The following is an 18,744-nucleotide window of genomic DNA, read 5'->3' as shown; positions in this document are numbered from 1 at the left end:
CGTTGACAGCTGAGAAAGATATTGCTTCTGTAACATGTGTTGACAAGATTACAGAATGGTAACAGAAATGGTCGCGAAAATCTTGTCTGATTGAGACGGTAAGAATGACGGTCGCGTAATGCCACCTCAGTTTACAGCGAAACAGGTCGTACGTAGTCGTAAGGTAAAGATGCGAGGAGAAGACGTCGCATCGACGGCGGTGTGCGGCGGGGCGCCCCAGCGTTTCACGTATGCAGACACCGGAAGAGACAACGACCACGAAACGGCCACGAAACGGAAGAGGATCTTAATCCTTTATTTCCAGGTCCTGTCTTCCAGGTCCAGTACCCCCGAGTATCCTGCAGACACAACTCCGCTCAACATCTGTTCCCATTGTCGCTGGCTGTCCTTTCAAGCAAATAAACTACCGACTGAAAGACATAATGAAAAGATGTACGAGGACTGTCGCTCCGTTAGTGACAATCAATCCCGAACAGTCCTGATACAAACGTATCACAGTTCCTCCTTTCGATTCGGTTTTTTAATGACACAAATTTCTTTCTAGTTTGACAGGCTCCCGGTAATGGACGATCAGCTTATAACATTTACGCTTATCAATCCTATTTTATCGTTTAACTCAACTCAATTTCCAAAGAAGTGACGTCGTTATTTTCGTACTTTAGAGCCGCGATTATATTTCTGGCATTATTATTTATTATTTTGCAAAGAAGCGAACAGACGTTGCGTAAACAAGTTATCGCGTCTTTATTTGTCGCGATAAATGTAAAAGGTTTCCTTCGTCCTTGCCAGGAACCGCCGTAGCATCTTTACATTTTAGTTATATACGCTTTCATCGCTGTTGTTGCCATCGCTTAATGTTCATTGGTCGGTGTTAAAGAAAGTCTGTTGCTCTTCATTTTTTTTTTTTTTTTTTTTTTTTTTTTTTTTTTTTTTTTTTTTCAATTATATGCTGTGGAACTAATCTACTTTCATCATAGCGAACATTAAAATGGTGAACGGTACTAACGTAGTCGTCGACGAGATTCGAGGATGACTGATTAAAGTTAGCACGAGCTCGCGTCACATCATGTAAGATCCCACCAGCATATCAAGCCGAGTACAATTTAAATTGCGCGCGGAACGACCACACTTCCACACGTTACATCCTCACGTTATAATTATAATCCATTATATTTTATTCCAGATTGTGTGCCACTCACATTTTACTACTGCATATAAATAGCGCAATGCTGTTATATATATTTATCATCTCGATACTTCTGTATTTTGCCCGTTAACTTTATCATCGTATTTATTACATTATCGTGTAATCCCGGCACTCCCGTCGGCCACTGGTTTGCGCTCTGCCATTGGTTTTCGCTCAATTTCCGGCTTTTTGCTCGGATAACAACTCGCGTTCGCGAGTCGATCACCATCGAGTCAACCACCGATCCAAGTTCGTTGCGATCAGATTTTGTCTCGCGATCTCAACTGTATGCTCAATTGGCAACGCGATTGACGCGATTTATGACAGAGCGCATACCAAGTGTGCCCAATTTACTTTTGATTTCTGCCTTTTCTATAAGCCGCGAGGCCCGTGGCTCGTTCTACCGACGCACCATAGAGACCGAGCGCCCCCTCCCCCTCCCCCCACCCTCCTCACGACGCGAGTATGAATGCACGTAATTCACGAAACAGAGGCGTTCCTCAATGGTGTTCCCCGCCGGTACAACGAACCACGAGCCCGTTACATCTAGAAACAATCACATCGTTCGCAAATCTACTTGTTAGAGTGGTGGATGTCATATTTGTTTCTTTTTCTTTTTCTTTTTTTTTTTCTTTTTTTTTTCTTTGTAGGAACTTGTATTATTCTGAAAGAGTAGACCAGCGAACGCGTGTTTATCTTCTTCTCCACTATTTTTTTTTTTTTTTTCTTTTTTTCTTTTTCTTCTTCGTGTGCATCCTCTGCTGCGCGCCTCCTCGCGATCAGGACGCATTTCGAGGACGATTACCGGCACCGTGCTCGGCGTCTCACTCCACGGACACGCGGGTCGACCCTGCGCCGGTCCCCATGTCCGGTATGAACGTTTACGGACACCCGGTAGAGTCTAAATGCGGCCTGACGCGATCAAAAACTTCCCTCCCACGAACCACGTAGCCGGTGTACGTGATAATCATGCTCCACAGAGCACCTCTGACATAACTTTCTAAGCCTATATCTTGTAATTTAGTTCATTTTTTTTTTCTGATAATTCCTTCTTCTTTTTATAAATATATTTTTTTACATTTGTTTTGCGTTCGATAACTTTCCGCGGCAGCTACTACCATTATTATTACTACCGCTACTTCTACTACTACTACTACTACTACTCCTACTGCTACTACTACTACTACTACTATAACTATTACTATTATTTTACTATTCTCTTCTTTACTTTTTATCATCTCTTATGTTCTATTTTTGTTTTTTTTTTTTTTTCTTTTTAATCTCTTTAACACACTGTTTTACGAGGAACGTTCCCGCCCTCACCTTTTTACATTTTGTGTCTTTTCCTCAGTGTCGAATTGCAGAAAGCTAACCTAGAGGCCCAAAATACCCAAACCCCTGGCAGCGGTACTACTCCCGGGGCATCCGGGGCCAGTGCTTCCCCTTCTACCACCACTACCACTGCCTCTCCCTTGGCCAGCGCCATCCCCTTGGCTCAGCTGCTAAGCAAGCCAGGCGCCCTCAACGCCCTATCTAGCCTCACCGCCCTCGGCGGACTCACGGAATTGCTAGGTGGTGCTGCTGGCGCGGCTGCATCCGCGCTACCGGTCCAGACTACCGGCGTGCACCGATCGCACAAGACCTTTACGCCGAGGCTTCGTAGCCCGGGCGCACCAGGCCCGACCGACAGCGGCAAGTTCAAGTCCGAGCGTACCAAGTATAATCCATACTGAACGAACGGACAAGCGGCGGGATGATGACGATGATGTTACAGGGAGAACACTATACACATATACACATATACATACACACATACACCCACACACAAATACATCTACACACCTATAGCGTACACTTGCGTAACACCGAAGTAAAGTGCGTACGGACGCCAGGGTAGCGAGTACGAAGACTTGGCGAAGGATCGACTCGTCATGTGTTTCTTTTTTTTTTTTTGTTATGGTCCATATTTTCAACTTTTAATCGATAAAAATGCTTCTAAAAGTGATTAAAGAGCTACATTTAAGGCACTTTTATCGATAAAAGTGAGTTCGAATTATTGGACGAAAGATTGTTAATATGGAAAGTGTGAGCACGATTGTTTAAATGGGTAAGTCGAAATGTACAAAGCCGTTGAAGAGAATGATTTTTTTATAATATTCTTTAAAAATATTATTTCATTGAGTCTGATGATCTCTTTGGAACAGAGGCATGTTTTTGAATATAAAGTAAAATAAAATAAAACTGTCTTTCTCAGATAACAAAGGTGCTCCGCTTGCCCATACTTTGCTCACTTTCTCTTGAGAATCACTGTACGGAAACGTTTTGTAGAATTTTTTTTGTTTGTTTTTTATGTGTTATCTTTAGCTGACGTAAAAAGGAAAGGAAAGGGAAAAAAAGAAATGGGAGCGTTTTTTGGAATATCTTTTGTGTAATTAAACCATATGATCCGATGCTAAGTCTTAAAAACAACACATATACTATTGTGACACGCCCTCCGAGATCGGGAGACACTACGCTACATCGCGTAAAGACTGATTGTGTGATTAACGAAACGGCGGAAATCATTAAATCGATAAATTCTCTTAAAATCCCTTGTAACTGACGACAAGAAAAAGCTTTAGTCATCATACGTTTGCGTTTCATTTTGTACGAGCGGTTTCTAATAGCCTCGGAGGACGCGATCGCTCATGCACCGTCGCAAGACAGTCTTTTTTTTTTAATAAAAGTATATATAAATATATTATTACACTATAATATTATTATTGTAATTATTATTACAATATTATGGATTATAATTGATTACTGTTTGATGCAAAACATCTTATTAGTGTAGCTATTCCGATGTGATTTTTTTTCTCGTAGTAGATAGAGATTCTATTGATAGGAGCAAGTTTCTTCGCGCGCGCGTGAATGAGTATGCGTGATGAAAAGAGAAGGAAGGGAAGTGCGTGAAAGAAAAAAAAATCGTCTTTGAATCATGTGTTTATCAGTCTTTGTAATAAATCGTGTTGAAAATGCACTACGTCATAATCATGTAATGTGCTTTTTTGGATGACTTTTATGGTCTTCTTATGGGGAAAAAAAAAAAAAAAAAAAGGAAAGAAAAAGGTCTACAGACCGAGTCTGATCGGGGAGGTTCGTCAATATGCGAACACGGTGAATTTTGCGAAGCATTATAATCGATCATCGCAATGCGAAATAATCAATCAAGCTATACACATACATAGTGTATTGTTGTAACGGTAATAAACTTAATCCTTATGCATCCGCACGCGAGACGACCAAAAGTCTGCATGGGCTCGCGTGTAAATTATTGTTTTTGTGAAATTTAAAACTAATAAAACACGTATGTACACACAGAAGACACAATCAGATTTCTAATTCCACGGTTAATTCGAGCGTCTTTTTGGTCTATTATTATTCTCTATTATGTGATCGGAAAATGCGCGGAGTCGAGATCGTCTAACCGCGGAAGAAACGTTTGATCGGTTAGATCTAGTCTAACAATCGCGGGTGAGAGAGGAGAGAAAACGGTTTGGACAGCGATGGTTCGAGAGCGTTCCATCGCTTGGACAAAGACGATCGATAATGGAATCATCAGATAAGTGTTTGTGTGCTCAATCTTCTAGTTCATAGCGAGTACATGCAAGTAGCGACCGATCGGATGTATAGGACATAACGATCGGATTATCACAACAAGTACTGACCTATCGCGAGCGTGGCCATGGTTTATCGGAAGCAATCGCATGAAAAATCAATCGCGTACGCAAAAAAAAAGAAAGGAAAAGAGAAATATCTATTCCGATCGTATTAACCGTCGCCATGGTCGCGAGATATCTTCATTGCGTTTTTTTTTTTTTTTTTTTTTCATTTTAGATTGTACAGTCTCGGTCCATTTTTTTCTCGAGACAATAAGCTCATGCCCAGGACTCTAAGCGACTGTTCGCGGTAAAAGAAAAAAGAAAAGCAAACATGAAAAAATCATGTAGATGCGTTAAAGAGTATATACAGTCCCATTATGTAGGTATATCAAGTAAAGCGATGCGCGTACCGGAGAACGTGTGATAATTTCAAAAACTATTTCATAAAACGATATTTGCGGTATATTTAACGAGAATGTAGAATTTCTTTGCTTAGGACGAAACGTCCGATAAGGGAGGTCATTGCTGTGCCTGGTATTCCTACATCGTGCATAGAATCCTGTAGGCAAATAATCTTCAGCTGTACATTAGTTTATAATGTCGCGGAGCGTACATGCTTAACAGACTTTAGCCATCCTGTATCATCTTGTTAAATAAAACTAGGCGTGTTTAATACAGTAAGAGAAATACAATACCAAATAAAAACAGCTCTGGCGTTCCTGCGAGTAAGGTCCCGCAATGAATTGGTTCGCGAAGAAAAATCACGCGATGTGGCACAAACGTATTTGATAATGGACAGCGAAAAATTTAGTCCGTGACGTCATTTTTCTTTTAGCAATATAATTTTCTTCCTTGGATGATCGGGAATGAAGTCTCCAATATATTGCGCGACCACCTTTATGGCACCTGAACGGTTTATTATCACCTTCTTTTTCAAGCATGACTTTAATCTTTCGGCGATTTTAATCATAATCAAAGGGAGACGAGAGGAAGACAGGGAGAAATGTATACATGCCACGTGGTTTATACTTTTGATTAGGGACCACTCTGCATATGAAGATATCTCAATTTGTTACGGGACTGCGACATGGCTTTTTGTTTTTTTAATCATCATTATCTATATCATTAATAATGGTTTTCAAACAAAATTGAACATTTTCTTTTTATACTAAATTTTTCAGTTCTCGTTAACAATTCTCGCTAACGTTCCCGTCGGAACTATGTACCGATTGTACATAGTTTGTCTGTTTTTCTGATACATTCGGCGTCGGACGTTCGTCTGTTTTGCGTGCAACATTTATATCAATCACGACGAACGTGGGATTCGGGTCAGGCGGCTACTTTTAAACGCTCAATGTACACCGAGAATACAGTGCATTGAAATCCGTATGTATCATGTATCGTCACGTACACGTAAGTGTAAGCGTAATCAAGGTTGGAGAGAGAAAACTCATAGAGAGAGCGAGAGAGAAAGATGTTGAGAAAGAGAGAGAGAGAGAGAGAGAGAGAAAGAGAAGATGTATCCATCCAACCAACTTGACCCGTTGGCTCCTGCCCGTTTTTGGTAAGCACCGTATCCGTTCCTTCGTAGTCCTGTTAATCGACTTATCCTGTGACTGCGAAATTCTTTTTTTTACTACGTTTTTTAGTTTTCACTTTTTTTTTCTTTTTTTTGTAATTTTTTAGTCGTTTGCGCAAGTCTCTTACGTTTTTTCTTTTTTTTTTTTTTTTTTTTTCTCAATACCAGATATGTACGACCAACCATCCGTATTTCTTGCGGGCTCGCGAGAGAGCCTCGAGAGAAATACGTATCACGTGAATAAAATTTCGGTTTAAAAAAAAAAGAAAACTACCATCTTTCCAAGTCGCGCGGTAACGTTCGTCACTCTGCACTCTTAAGCAGACGTAGTGACAGCTTTATTTTGCAGGTTCGACACAGATCTCGAATGTCTGCGATATCGTTCCGCCGATGGATTCGCACAAAATTTCGTAGAGCCGGGCGTGCAAATTTAAGAGACTAATTGAGACTAACACGGTTCATGGAGAGAGTCGCTAGAGATTCGTGTTGAACGAACGTTGCATTCTACTTCCCGCGTCGCATGCTGCACAACATCTTTACTCGGACGAAAAGATCAGCCCCGTTAGTTCTTTTCCTCCGATGCCGAGGATGTGTCGGGGATTTATCTGGGTTCTCTCCCGCGGATACGAGGGAAGAGTTTAGGGAGACGATTGAAACATTTTCGAGTATGGCACAAATCGATTTTCGCGCTTTAGTTAAAGGACCTTTCTTCCCTCGTACTCGCCGGGACGCGACCACGGCAGAGATGAACGTCGCCACACTCTCACGATACGACCGATTGTGTTTCAGGATATCGATGGAGACGTCGGGGGTGCCTATGCCCGCGTATCACTTCATCCCACCGGACCACATTGTGAAATCGCCGATCCACTAAATGTGGAGAGCCGTCGTGGTCGTTATCGTCGTCGAAAGGACGTGGAGCATCGCGGAAGCGCGCGAAGCTGTCAGTGGCATATGGGGCTGGGCCACACACTGTGTTCAGCTTGCAAATCGATACACTTGCAAAAAGAAACAAGATACACGACAGTGAGAAAGAGAGAGAGAGAAAGAGAGAGAGAGAGCGAAAGGGAGAGAGAAAGAGAGCGAGAGAGCGAAAAAGAGAGTGAGAGAGTAAGCGAGAGAAACATATACAATACGTACTCACGATGCACACTCGCACGTATTCAGAAAAGAGAGTCTACTTGTGCGCGCTTTAAATAAGACCGTGTACGTTAAAAGTGAACACATTCTAATACGACCACAGGCATACGTACGAAAAAAGGCGTATATATATATATATACATACATACATACATACATACATACATACATACATACATACATGCAGGCACACGCGACACGCTGAGGGAGAGTTAAACGTACATGGGGGAAAAAAAAAATGATGAAGATACGCACGCGCGTACACAGATACACTTGAGTGTACAAAACTGTACAAAAGTTATTTAAACAAAAGAACAAAAAAATAATGATGCACGCCGCAGCCGCGAGCTGTTGCCGATTGGTAAAGGGAACAAGCCAAAGAATATATGTTAGTTTTCATTTTTATATTTAAACGAAAAAAAAAAATGATGATGACGCGAGAGACGGGAGAGAAATACGAGAGAATTATTATTATTAATTATATTACTAACGAACGAGATGATGCTAAATAATATTAGATCGATTGTTAGCGGTTTTTTCTATTGCGGATACACCATCGCGCCGGCGGTTTTCGCGAACTTGGATACGTCATCCGGACGGAGGACGACATCGTGCAACGGAAGTGCAGCTGGCATCACGAGGCCGTTGTTCGGACAAATTCGTAGTCGAAGAGCTCAAGGAGCCGAGTACAATGAATATCTCCTCGTATTACTCTCCGTTAAATTAATCACTGGAAGATGAAGACGATCGATAAGAATTACAGATCATTTTTAAGAAACAGCGATATCTACTAATGAAGACAAATTCTGATGTGGGTGTCGCCGATATTTAATTTGCGTCCTCGAAAAACAAAACGAGTTGATAATCCAGTTGCATATATTTTCCCAAATCTCTCAGGACGGGAATATATCTTTGATCCGCTTCGAACTCTTCGACTGATTATTTCGCGATGCGTGTCCCGGTTTCTCAACGACTAAGACATTTCGGAAATTGTCTCCGAGTGTGATCCAAAATTGAATCTCACGTAAAATGTATTGGTTTCGCGTGTGATCCATCGGCACGTCGATCGGTAAAGGTGGGGACATGCGTTCAGTGTCTCGGTTACGTGGTCCTTCCTGCCCCACATATCCTTCTCGACCACGTGATCGAGCGCGATCCGCCACGTCTTGTGCACCTCGATCTCGATCGCTTTCTATATCGCGTCGATCCCCAGGGCCAGCGTGATCTCCCGAATCGGCGCATCCGCGGCCATATTTTCGCGGCCGCGAGGTCCCGGAGGGATTGTTCCCGGTCGGGAAACAATCGATCGGAAACAATCGGAGATCACGAACGACATCGTCGTCGCGAGTAACTGTCGTGCGCGGGAGTGTTGAGGGAAAGTAATATAATTAATCGCGCGCGGTGAAAAAAGTGTTACGTAGTTGCGTAGCTTTTGCATGTGAATCTTGGATTCCAAAATTAAATCGGTGAAAGCTTTTCTTTCTTTTTTAACGTGGGGGGGAAATAGTAAAGGGAGGAAAAAAAAGAGGTAAAAAAAGTGAAAAAAAAAAACGACTGCGGACGTTCGCTATCGTCGATCGGCTCGGCGTCTCGTCGGCGTTTCCCGGGGGCGCCGAGGGAACGAGCGAGTTGCGCGTCCTAGCACACCCTCGGTGTCGTCCTCGACGTGAGACTTCCGGACGTCTTCGACATCTCTATCACGGTAATGATCTTGTAAACGAGCGTCGACGAGCAGTCGGCGTGCCGTCGTCGGGGACGGCGCCGAGCGTCGCGCTTCTGTTGAAGGAACAAATGAAATTATTACATGGAATATATATAAATAATGATATATATTATATATATATATATATACACACACACACATAATATATATATATTTATTATACGCGATAAAGATAATTAGAGAAGAGATAAAATAGCGGTGAAAAAGGTGTGAGCTCAAGGCCAAGACTCGATCAAGAGGCGCGTCCTTTCCTTTCTTCATCATCCACTTCAAGCCTCCCATTGACGATTTCGACCCTCCTCCCCACCCCTCATACCAGACTTTGGTCTCACTTGCGATTTGGTTCGTAAGGATTTGGAATCATAAGGACCGCTCCACAATAATAGGTATCTTTATCAATTTTAGACATATTATATATATATATATATATATATATATATATATATATATATATGTATACGTTCTTTTGTATGTATCTACTTTCGTTACTATTTTCATCGACTTTTCGTTCGCGTGTTATTTTATAATCGTTACGACATCGATATTTAATAAAATTATTACTTTATTCGGAAGAGAGAAAAAACGCGTGCATGCGCGCGCCTTGTGCAACATCCTTTCGAGATTGTTTTATATTCTAGTAAAATTTTTTATTTACTAGTCTACAGTACACTAATTATGAAACGTTCATGTTTCGAGGTTTCTTGTTGGATATTTTATATTGCGTCTAGTTTTGTCCTGATCTACATTAAGAGATGATGAATTTTAAAATTAAAGGAAGTTATTATTATTAAAAATATGGGGCTTAAGGCTTGCTGAAATGTATAATAGCTGTAATTAGTTTTTGAATTCCGTTGTAAAATCACGTTAATGCCAATGTAATTGGCCGGACGATTTACACCTTGATGTATCCTATACCGAGAACTTCCATTATGTGCCAAACGTAAATTAAAATTGGGAAAAAAAGAAAAAAAAACATTTGCTAGAAAATGTTAGTCTGTGCTTCCGGTATCAGCTCAATTAATAACCGATGATCTTCACGCGTATGTATCACTTTTATATATTACTCAATTTGTACTCGCATGTAAAATCGCCCTTGGTTTTAACATGTAAAAATTAATTTATTCAAAAGGAAAAAAAAATCGACGTTGATATCGACTCTAATTTATACTTGTGTGTGAAGAATATCATGGAGTCTGTTTTGTGATATATTTTTCGTGTTTTTCTTTTTTTTTTGTTTTTATTGAAATTATATCCTGCGGTGCTCGCTTCTTTTCGATGTATGCATTGTAAATATGGTTTTTACGTTATACATATTTATTAAGCTCGGAGTATCTTCTTGTTTATACAATAAATTTTTAGTCGGAAACATCTCTCGCATCGGCATCTGCGATTTCACTTTATTTATTACATCAACCATCAGTGTCTTTTCATTTTCGATCGCAACACGCGTTTCATCGTTTCGTTTACTGAATGAATGAATTGCGAATGGCTCCTCCGTGCAAAAACACAAGAAAATTCGCGCGAAATATAGCTGTGTCGTTAAAAATAAGATTCGTAACAATATGATGAGCTTGAAATTTTTCTTTAAGAGAAATGATAATTGGCTACAATTTATCGCGATTTTTAATGAATTTACTATCTACTCATACGTTGACACAATTAATAAAATCTTTTCGTGTAAAGTTTATTTATTTAAAATTAATAGGTACTCTAAAACTTAGATTCGAAGCTTTGTTAAAATCTTTTAACTGTTAGAAAAGTTTTGAAAAGTTTGTAATTAAAGCCCATTAATTAAATTAAATTTTCATTAAACAAGTTTCATTAAACAGTTGAAAATAAAAAAAATTAATGTTTTTTTTATTTTCTTAAAAAAAAATTCTTTTCTGCACATTTTAAGTTAGTTAAAATAATTGTTGATACTTGTAATTGTTCAAATACATTTACGACATAGTTCTATATACTTTGCGCGAACAAAAAAAAAGATTCTATATTTATCTAATGTGTTTACCTTTTAATTTGCTATACGAACTTTAGATCATAATTGGTACGATCGACCGCAAGAGTTAGCTGGCGACTCATTTAAATTAGATATTTGAGAAATTTAATCTTGTTATTTTTTTATAATTATTTATATACATACCATTATGGAAAATCATTTTTGTTATTATATACTCCGAAGAAGACGAAAAAACAAAAAAAAAAGACATTTCTCTCTTTTCTCATCGCGGCAACAAGGCACTCCTCCATCTTCTCCTTGTCATCCTCGCTAACGCCCTTGCTTCCCCATTCTCCACTGATTAGATAGACAATGATGACGTACAGTAGTAATTATATAAGGGAAAAAAAGGCAAAACGCGAGACGAGCAATGGCATCGAGCGACAAGTAGTCTCTGCTAAAAAGTCGACAAAAAAAGATGAAAATAACAATTAGTGAGAGACGCTGTATGATTGTGTATATCAACAATAAATAATTGCTGTGATTAGAATCGATTATATTAGTAAATAGTTAAGGATCAATTTTTAAGGCACTTCGCGGAGAGAGAGAGAGAGAGAGAGAGAGAGAGAGAGAGAGAGAATAAAGAGAGAAGGAGTACTTATTATTGATTATATATATATATATATATATATATATATATATATATATATATATATGATAGGGAAAAAAATGGGAAAAGGAAGAAAGAGCGCATGTGGGTGTACATATGAGCGCGAAAGAGAGAGACAAAGAGAGGAGAGAGAGAAAGAAAAAGACGCGACAAGAGGATAAGGGAAAGATTTTTAGGACCCACTTTACGAGGCGACTGAAGTATGTACGTGCGCGCGTGCGTATAAAACCCTTTCGAATCGCCGGGAGAGATATCATTCGAGATCCAATCGCTAGAAACGTGGAGATCCTTAAATCACTTTCTGATGTTTAAATTGAGAAGTTGAGAAGAAGAGAAAAAGAAAATAGACCGTTAAATGGAGAAAAAGCGGAAGACGATTTGCTGCGCGCGTTTATGTAAAGACAAAATCATCTGATCTCTTCCCACTCGAACTCTGTGTCTCTTGATAAATCCTTTCAGTACCAAATCAGATGTAAAAATTCGATCTATATCTTTTTTATTATACATTTTAGCCACTTTTAGGAATCTTTGAAGAATATTTTATATTTGTAAACGTAAATATAACTCTACGGTAGGTTAAAGTTTATTATTTGATACCGCGCACCTTCCGGAAACGCGCCCCCGCTGAGTGCCGATGTCACTTGAGTACTGGAAGGGTCAGGAATGCAGAATTGCACGGGAACCAACACACCGTTTCGAAATGTGGACGAGAGACGACGAAGCTTTCGCGCTCGATGACCTATTCCAAGGTGCATCGAGGTGAAAGAAGCGCATTTCTTATCCGCGCATAAAAGAGAGAGAAAACACGGCAGTAAAATGGCGACCACCAGCTACACACTTGGGCCACCCTTCGCTTAGGCTTCGAATGCGCCTTCACGAAGTAACGTGATTGTATATCTTCATTGTACGTCGGGGGGAAATAATTTTCCCTTTGTATAATTTTATATATGATTTTAGTAATTACGGAATTTATATCGCTATGAATCACGGCGACCTATTCTTAAATGAACGTACGAATTCAGTAATAAGACAGAGACGCGAAAATAATGACGGGAAATTGAGTTCGTTCGTTAAGCTTTGAATAAGCCCCTGCGTGAGACGTTCGTATCCAAAACGCGTGCTGCTCACAGAAAGCAAAGAGAAAGTCTGAACATTCTAACTTGTCTATATTAATTATGTTATCTTTAATTATATTATCTTTTCGTAAGTGTTGCAATCTTCAAGATCGATACTTTCGTTGGAGTTATTTCAAAATTGTCTCCGAAATTATTTCCGAATGTTTTTATTATTTATTATATTTCTATGAATATATCAGTAATGTTGTCGATAACGATAATTAGAGAACAATTCTAATAGTTTACTATGGTACAGGCCAAGAGCGTGTCAAGAGCAATAACTAATTAGTGATATTTTTCGTAAGGAACGTATACGACATAGTAATAAAGACCAATAAGCAGTTTTGGAATACGGACGCGTGTGATAAAAAAAAAATTTGTTAATTATAATAATTATAAAACTCCCTGCAGTAATGACTGAATGGGATTAAAGGATAAATGAGATAAAAGCTGAAAATTCTTTGAGGGATCCTCTGAAACTGAAAACTGTTCCAGAGAATTGTGTAAAGTCGAGAATAACTAATTTTCTGCTTATTAGGAAAGTTAGTACAAGGAAGGTTGAAATCGATCGGGGAGCATTATCTTAATTGAAAATCCCATTCATTCTCCAAATTGGCTCACTTGGCATTATTATACGTAATTAAAGGACGGCGCAACTGGGAGATACTTAACCGGGAGAGTCGCTTGGGAGCCGAGTGCGGGGGAGAAGAGCTTAGGATTAATTTTGGCAAAACTTCGAACTGTTTATTCGTCGCTAATTGCGTTGAGATTTTATCACTATGAATTCATTTTGCCTTATTTCGCAGTGATTTAATCTCACTCGACGCGTGTACAGCACCTACACTTGAATATTATCTCGGGGGTTATTGCAGTCTCTTGTAAAAAAAAAAAAAAGAAAAAGAACGAGCTTCTACAGAGTAGTATTTGTAAGTAAGAAGCGACTGGGATGGCGAAGTGACAGGATGGGGTACTCCTGTGAAGGGAAAGAGTGTGTGAAGCTCCCATTCACTATGTTTGCACGTAAAGCGGCCAGTTAAGGCGATTTCCGTTGTAGCTGATGGTTTTCTCGTTGCCGCTTCCGAAAATCCACCTACCACCTAAGGGATGTCCTTTTGTCGCATTGACATATTCCAGAAGCATATCCAATTACACATATGACTAGGCTACGAATAATTAATATCTCTTTTGCTCCGATAAGCTAGCCCTGTATTTATCCGGCGTGTATCGTCATTCAGAAATCGATTAATTGTACATTTCGGAGCACCTATATAGAGCACTTCGATTCAATCGACTCTTTGTAGCTTCTAGTGATTGTTAAGATATCGCGTGTTCGAGAGAGAGAGAGAAAAAATATCGGGGAGAGAGAAGAAAAGAAAACGAGGTGTCTGCGTCAGGAGTAGTGTAATAACGATCAACGAGGATTAGGACACGTTAGATTATACTTCCCCCCTCCTCCCCCTAAGCCCCCCTTGCCGCCCCTCAAGATCTGTTGCACCAACGATAGTTAGCACTAACCGCAGTTAACGATATAATGCTTTCTATATTGTAGATAGGGGTGTGTTCTCGGCAGAAACGAGGAATATCTAAAATGTTAGTTAGTCAGAGCTATCTGTGCTGTTGGCTAAAAGTCATTTATATGTAAGAAAGCTTGTGTTTATACAACGGTTAGACCTAACTGCGGAGCAACCGACGCTGACCAATGTTTCAACGAGGACGTGGTTATTTTCGCGCGTGTCGGGATCGAAAGCGTGAACGTGAACGTGAACGAAAGAAGGAAGGAAGAAAATAACGCGATCGTTGAAAAGTCCCGGGTACGTACGCTCCTTTCCCCCTTCATTACGTTAAGGTGCATATACGAGTTAGTAAAAGGAGAGAAAAAAAAAAAGAAGAGAATGATCGACGACAAAATGCTAATCTCGGAGAGCGAGCGCGGAAAGGACCCGACTCGCTTTGGACAGGGTGGAGGAAAAGAGAGAAAAAGCAAGTAAAACGGGCGTAAAAAAAGAAAGAGAGAGAGAGAGAGAGAGAGAGCAAGTGTCAGCATTCATTGCGATCATATCGTTGTGGCGTAGAGCAATCTGTTAGTGCAGGGGCCTTATCCTTATTGCGTGGGTCCTATCGAGAGTTGTCGCGATCGCGTGTCGCGCCTGCGAGCCGTTCGCCATTTTGCCGCCGAGGGCGGCAAGTCGGATTTTGTAAGATGCCGAGGTCGAATCGGATAGAAGTACAAATCGATCGGGAGGTATCTGTTTTCACGAGATTCTCAAGGTGCACCTCGCACGAAAACGAACGGCTCGCGTCCACGGGAATGATTCACGAGGGTCATCGGGGTAACTCAGGGGGATGAAAACGCAACGCATATATGCGTACCAATCGCATGTGCGAGTTCCCCCCTGATCCCCTCTGAGCCTCGGCCACTCCGCGGAGCTTCAAGATCGAACAATTCTCGCGAGGGACCTAACATTACCGTAACGCAAGGCAATCAGCTAAGAAATAAACTTAGTTTTTATAGGATATTGAATCGCGTCCCTCCCTCCTTCGGCGGGGCGTGGAATTATAAAGAGCAAAGCCTTTCTTCCTCGCGAAAGGAAAAAAAAAAAAAAAAAAACAATTTAGGTGTGCGATCGGGCGATTGTTCGCGACCTCTCGATGCCGTATTGTCGCACGATTAGAGGGCGAATCAGACGACAGACATATTATTCTGATGAGAGCTGCTATAATATTAAAATATCCTGCGATTTTTGTCAAATTGTTATCATCTGCATGTGTTATTTGTGTACAATGCAAAAGAATCTTAAAGGCGAACTAAGACTAAAGTAATTGAGGCAGAAGAAACGCTGTGATTACGGTACTTTGCTCTTTCGTGAAATGGCACTTTATTCTGAGTGGAAATAACATCCAAAAGATAAATGGTTTTTTTTTTATAAAATTTTAAACAGTCATTTGTCATTCGTTACTTTAAAATGACGATCGCCATCTATGACAATGTGTTCTACGGCATGATCAGAAGATTTTCGTAGACGAAGTCACGTGGTACTTTGATCTCAGATAAGGTCTGTCGTCTAATCGTCGTCTCGATATCGTGCTCTTTCTCTGAATAAATTGAGGCGAATTAAAAAATCGAGCGCGCGTAAGTAGTCGGCATAATAAGGAAGAGGACTGTCGATCATGGAGCCAAAAAGGTCATCACTTGATGCGATTTAGGTGCCAAAAATCGATTGTGAAAACTCATCGCCGAGCGGCTCAATTTTGTGCCAAGCTAACGTAAATTGCGAACAGTATAATACGTGTGCCAAATTGCCGTTATTAATTCACTACTGTTTCGAGTAGAGAATTCCCCCTGACGACTCCACAAACGTCGACGAGATACGCACGTTTGCACTTTCAAGTTCTTTTTCAATGCCGCTGCTTGTTTGTAACTGCTTTGCACAAATTATGAAATTAATTTCACCGTAGACGTATTTTATTATACATTAGGCTATAAGGACTTCACCGCAGAAGATGGCCGACGAGTGAATTAAGTACGATTTTAGACAATCACGAAATATCAATGATATTTTTATAACTCAATCTGTTTTTTTATTATTGACATCTTAGAACGCTGCAATGACTGAATTTCTAATGTGAGATATAAATGTCGTTAGGTGAAATATTTCTCCTCTCGCCATTCTTCTATTCTTCCGATTTATCCTCAATTTGTAAGCTTCGCAAAGAGATATAAAAAAAATAATAACAATCAATACATATACGTAATTATTATTAAATGCGTATTGTTTGAAATTTTGAAATAAGTCTTGATGTTTTTGCTCTGGTTACATTGTAAGAAGTATTGCGTCTGGATTGTCGCAAACCGTAAAAAATAACAATCTCGTCGAATCGAAACGTCAGGAAGGGAACGACAAGTGAAACACATTTTCTTGGCAATCCTCTCGATTGTATGTAAATTAGAAATTGCGCCCCTGTCAGATGTGACAGGACGCTAAAGTTGTAAAGAAATACGATATTACAATTTTACGTAGGAAGCTCTCAGTTTCTGCACTTGCGATACATTGAAAAAAAAAAAAAAAAAAAAAAAAAGAAAATGACTTGCGTTGTCTCACGGAGATTAAACGTAATCATTTCACTCTCCTCTCGTTAGCACAATTACCCTCTACCGTGCTTTTCTTCTCCTTCTTCTTCTTCTTCTTCCTACTCTTTTTTTCCTCTTTAGCGATTAATCGATTAAACTTGCTAACAATCTGTTTTTTTTTTGTTTTTTTCTTTCAATCTGCAATAGACTCTTGCCAAGGCAGAAAAAGTCTGATCCTAGTGACGGAATGATCTTGATGATAACTTTGTCGTGAAGATATTCCTCTTTACGAGAACGTAAGTCATATCAATTGTCGAGACGAGAACAATAAAATTAGATATCTCCTTCTTCGATGAGAAAAGTGTTCGTCATGAGATATTGTATTTTCGTAGAATATGCGTGTGTCACGATTTGACTGTAGAAAAACTACGAGCTGTATCTTCGAGGACTGGTATGCTAAAATATTAAGCTTAAAATGTGAGAACGCCATTTTTTTTCCGGACAGCGGTTTCTACTTCTGAAGCGAGATCGCGTAAAGAGAAATCGCTTGTACAGAGATTTTTCTCTTATCAGGAAAATGTGGCGGCACACTATTGCGGATTGTTGCGACTTGATCCACCGATCGAAGTCTCCACATTATTTCTGCGTTACATTGTTCTTCCGTTAGCCTTCCGTTCGCCGTCGAGAAGCGTCGAGAAGTGAAAACTAATAACGTAACAAAAGAGGTAATTCGTGTTCGAGCGTACCCTCTCTATTCTCTTCCCAGCGCGATCGCGTCTTCTCGACCCCTCTTTGTCCCTTCCTCTATCTTAGAAATCCCATTTCCTTTACCTTCCTCGGCCAGGAATCGATTTACGTTAGAAAGCCTTTACGAAAACAGGGTCATAAATACTTACGTATAATACGAGTATTTTAAATTTTTAACGCGAAAGAAAAAAAAAAAGAAAGAAAGGGATAAACAAAACGAGGTGTAGTAGTGCGATGTAACAGAAAAAGAGAGAGAGAGAGAGAGAGAGAGAGAGAAAGAAAATAAAATTTTTTTACAAAAAAAAATAATAATAAATGTGAGGTGTAAAATGTCGCGTGTACGATTTGCGACTGCGTCTTTCAAATGCGTAGAGATCGTCGCCCTTTGTAATATGTGTCGCCCCGACGAGAGCGCGAGATGTGATTATCACAGTCGAGTTCTGCGAATCTCTTGACCCTTTCAGCATCCCTAGCCGGATAACACGCTGAGTGTTACGGATGGTCCTTCTTGATCTTTTAATTCTACACGTCACGATTTTAACGACGATGTCACGCTTTTAACGTGATCCCTTAATTTCGGAAGTTCAACGCGCGTCGTGACAATACAACAGTCGACCAATAGAAGTTTATTACGTAACGTGGCTGTTGAAAGGGTTAAAAGCGAAGCATGGCACGTCGCATTCGATCGCGATACGGATGTGAGTCGGTCATCGCGAGATCGCAGAATAAAATAAATGATATTACCGAGATGTATGCGTGTGCTTCTAATGTGGGTGTGTGGGTGTGTGGGTGTGTGGGTGTGTGGGTGTGTGTGTGTGTGGGTGTGTGCGCGTGCGCGAGTCGCAGGGGGGCACATTGAAAGTACCGATCGCGAAGAGACTCGACCGAGACTGCGCGGATAAGAGGAGAAGGCCCGCGAAGAAGAAGAAGAAAATGTA

General features: G+C 40.2%; 1 protein-coding gene across 7 annotated transcripts in view; it reads left to right on the top strand.

Moving 5' to 3' along the window:
- The window catches only part of mub (poly(rC)-binding protein mub), a 98,235-nt gene extending 80,161 nt beyond the window's left edge, over nt 1–18,074 (top strand). For 6 of the 7 annotated variants that reach the window (XM_089079200.1, XM_089079173.1, XM_089079183.1 and 3 more), the window contains exon 8: nt 2,538–5,534. In XM_089079200.1, the coding sequence (XP_088935326.1) occupies nt 2,538–2,919 (382 nt within the window). In that variant the 3' untranslated portion in view covers nt 2,920–5,534. Of the gene's footprint in view, nt 1–2,537; nt 5,535–7,195 lie in introns of those variants that run through there. The other variant, XM_089079186.1, reaches the window with a different exon arrangement.
- Nucleotides 18,075–18,744: the final 670 nt, after the last annotated feature.

The sequence above is a fragment of the Pogonomyrmex barbatus genome, unplaced genomic scaffold (genome assembly GCF_055798465.1).
Source record: "Pogonomyrmex barbatus isolate J1 unplaced genomic scaffold, ASM5579846v1 scaffold1, whole genome shotgun sequence".
Taxonomy (NCBI): Eukaryota; Metazoa; Arthropoda; class Insecta; order Hymenoptera; family Formicidae; genus Pogonomyrmex; species Pogonomyrmex barbatus.
Note: the sequence above shows the minus strand (reverse complement) of the source record. Positions and strands in the feature narration are given on the sequence as shown.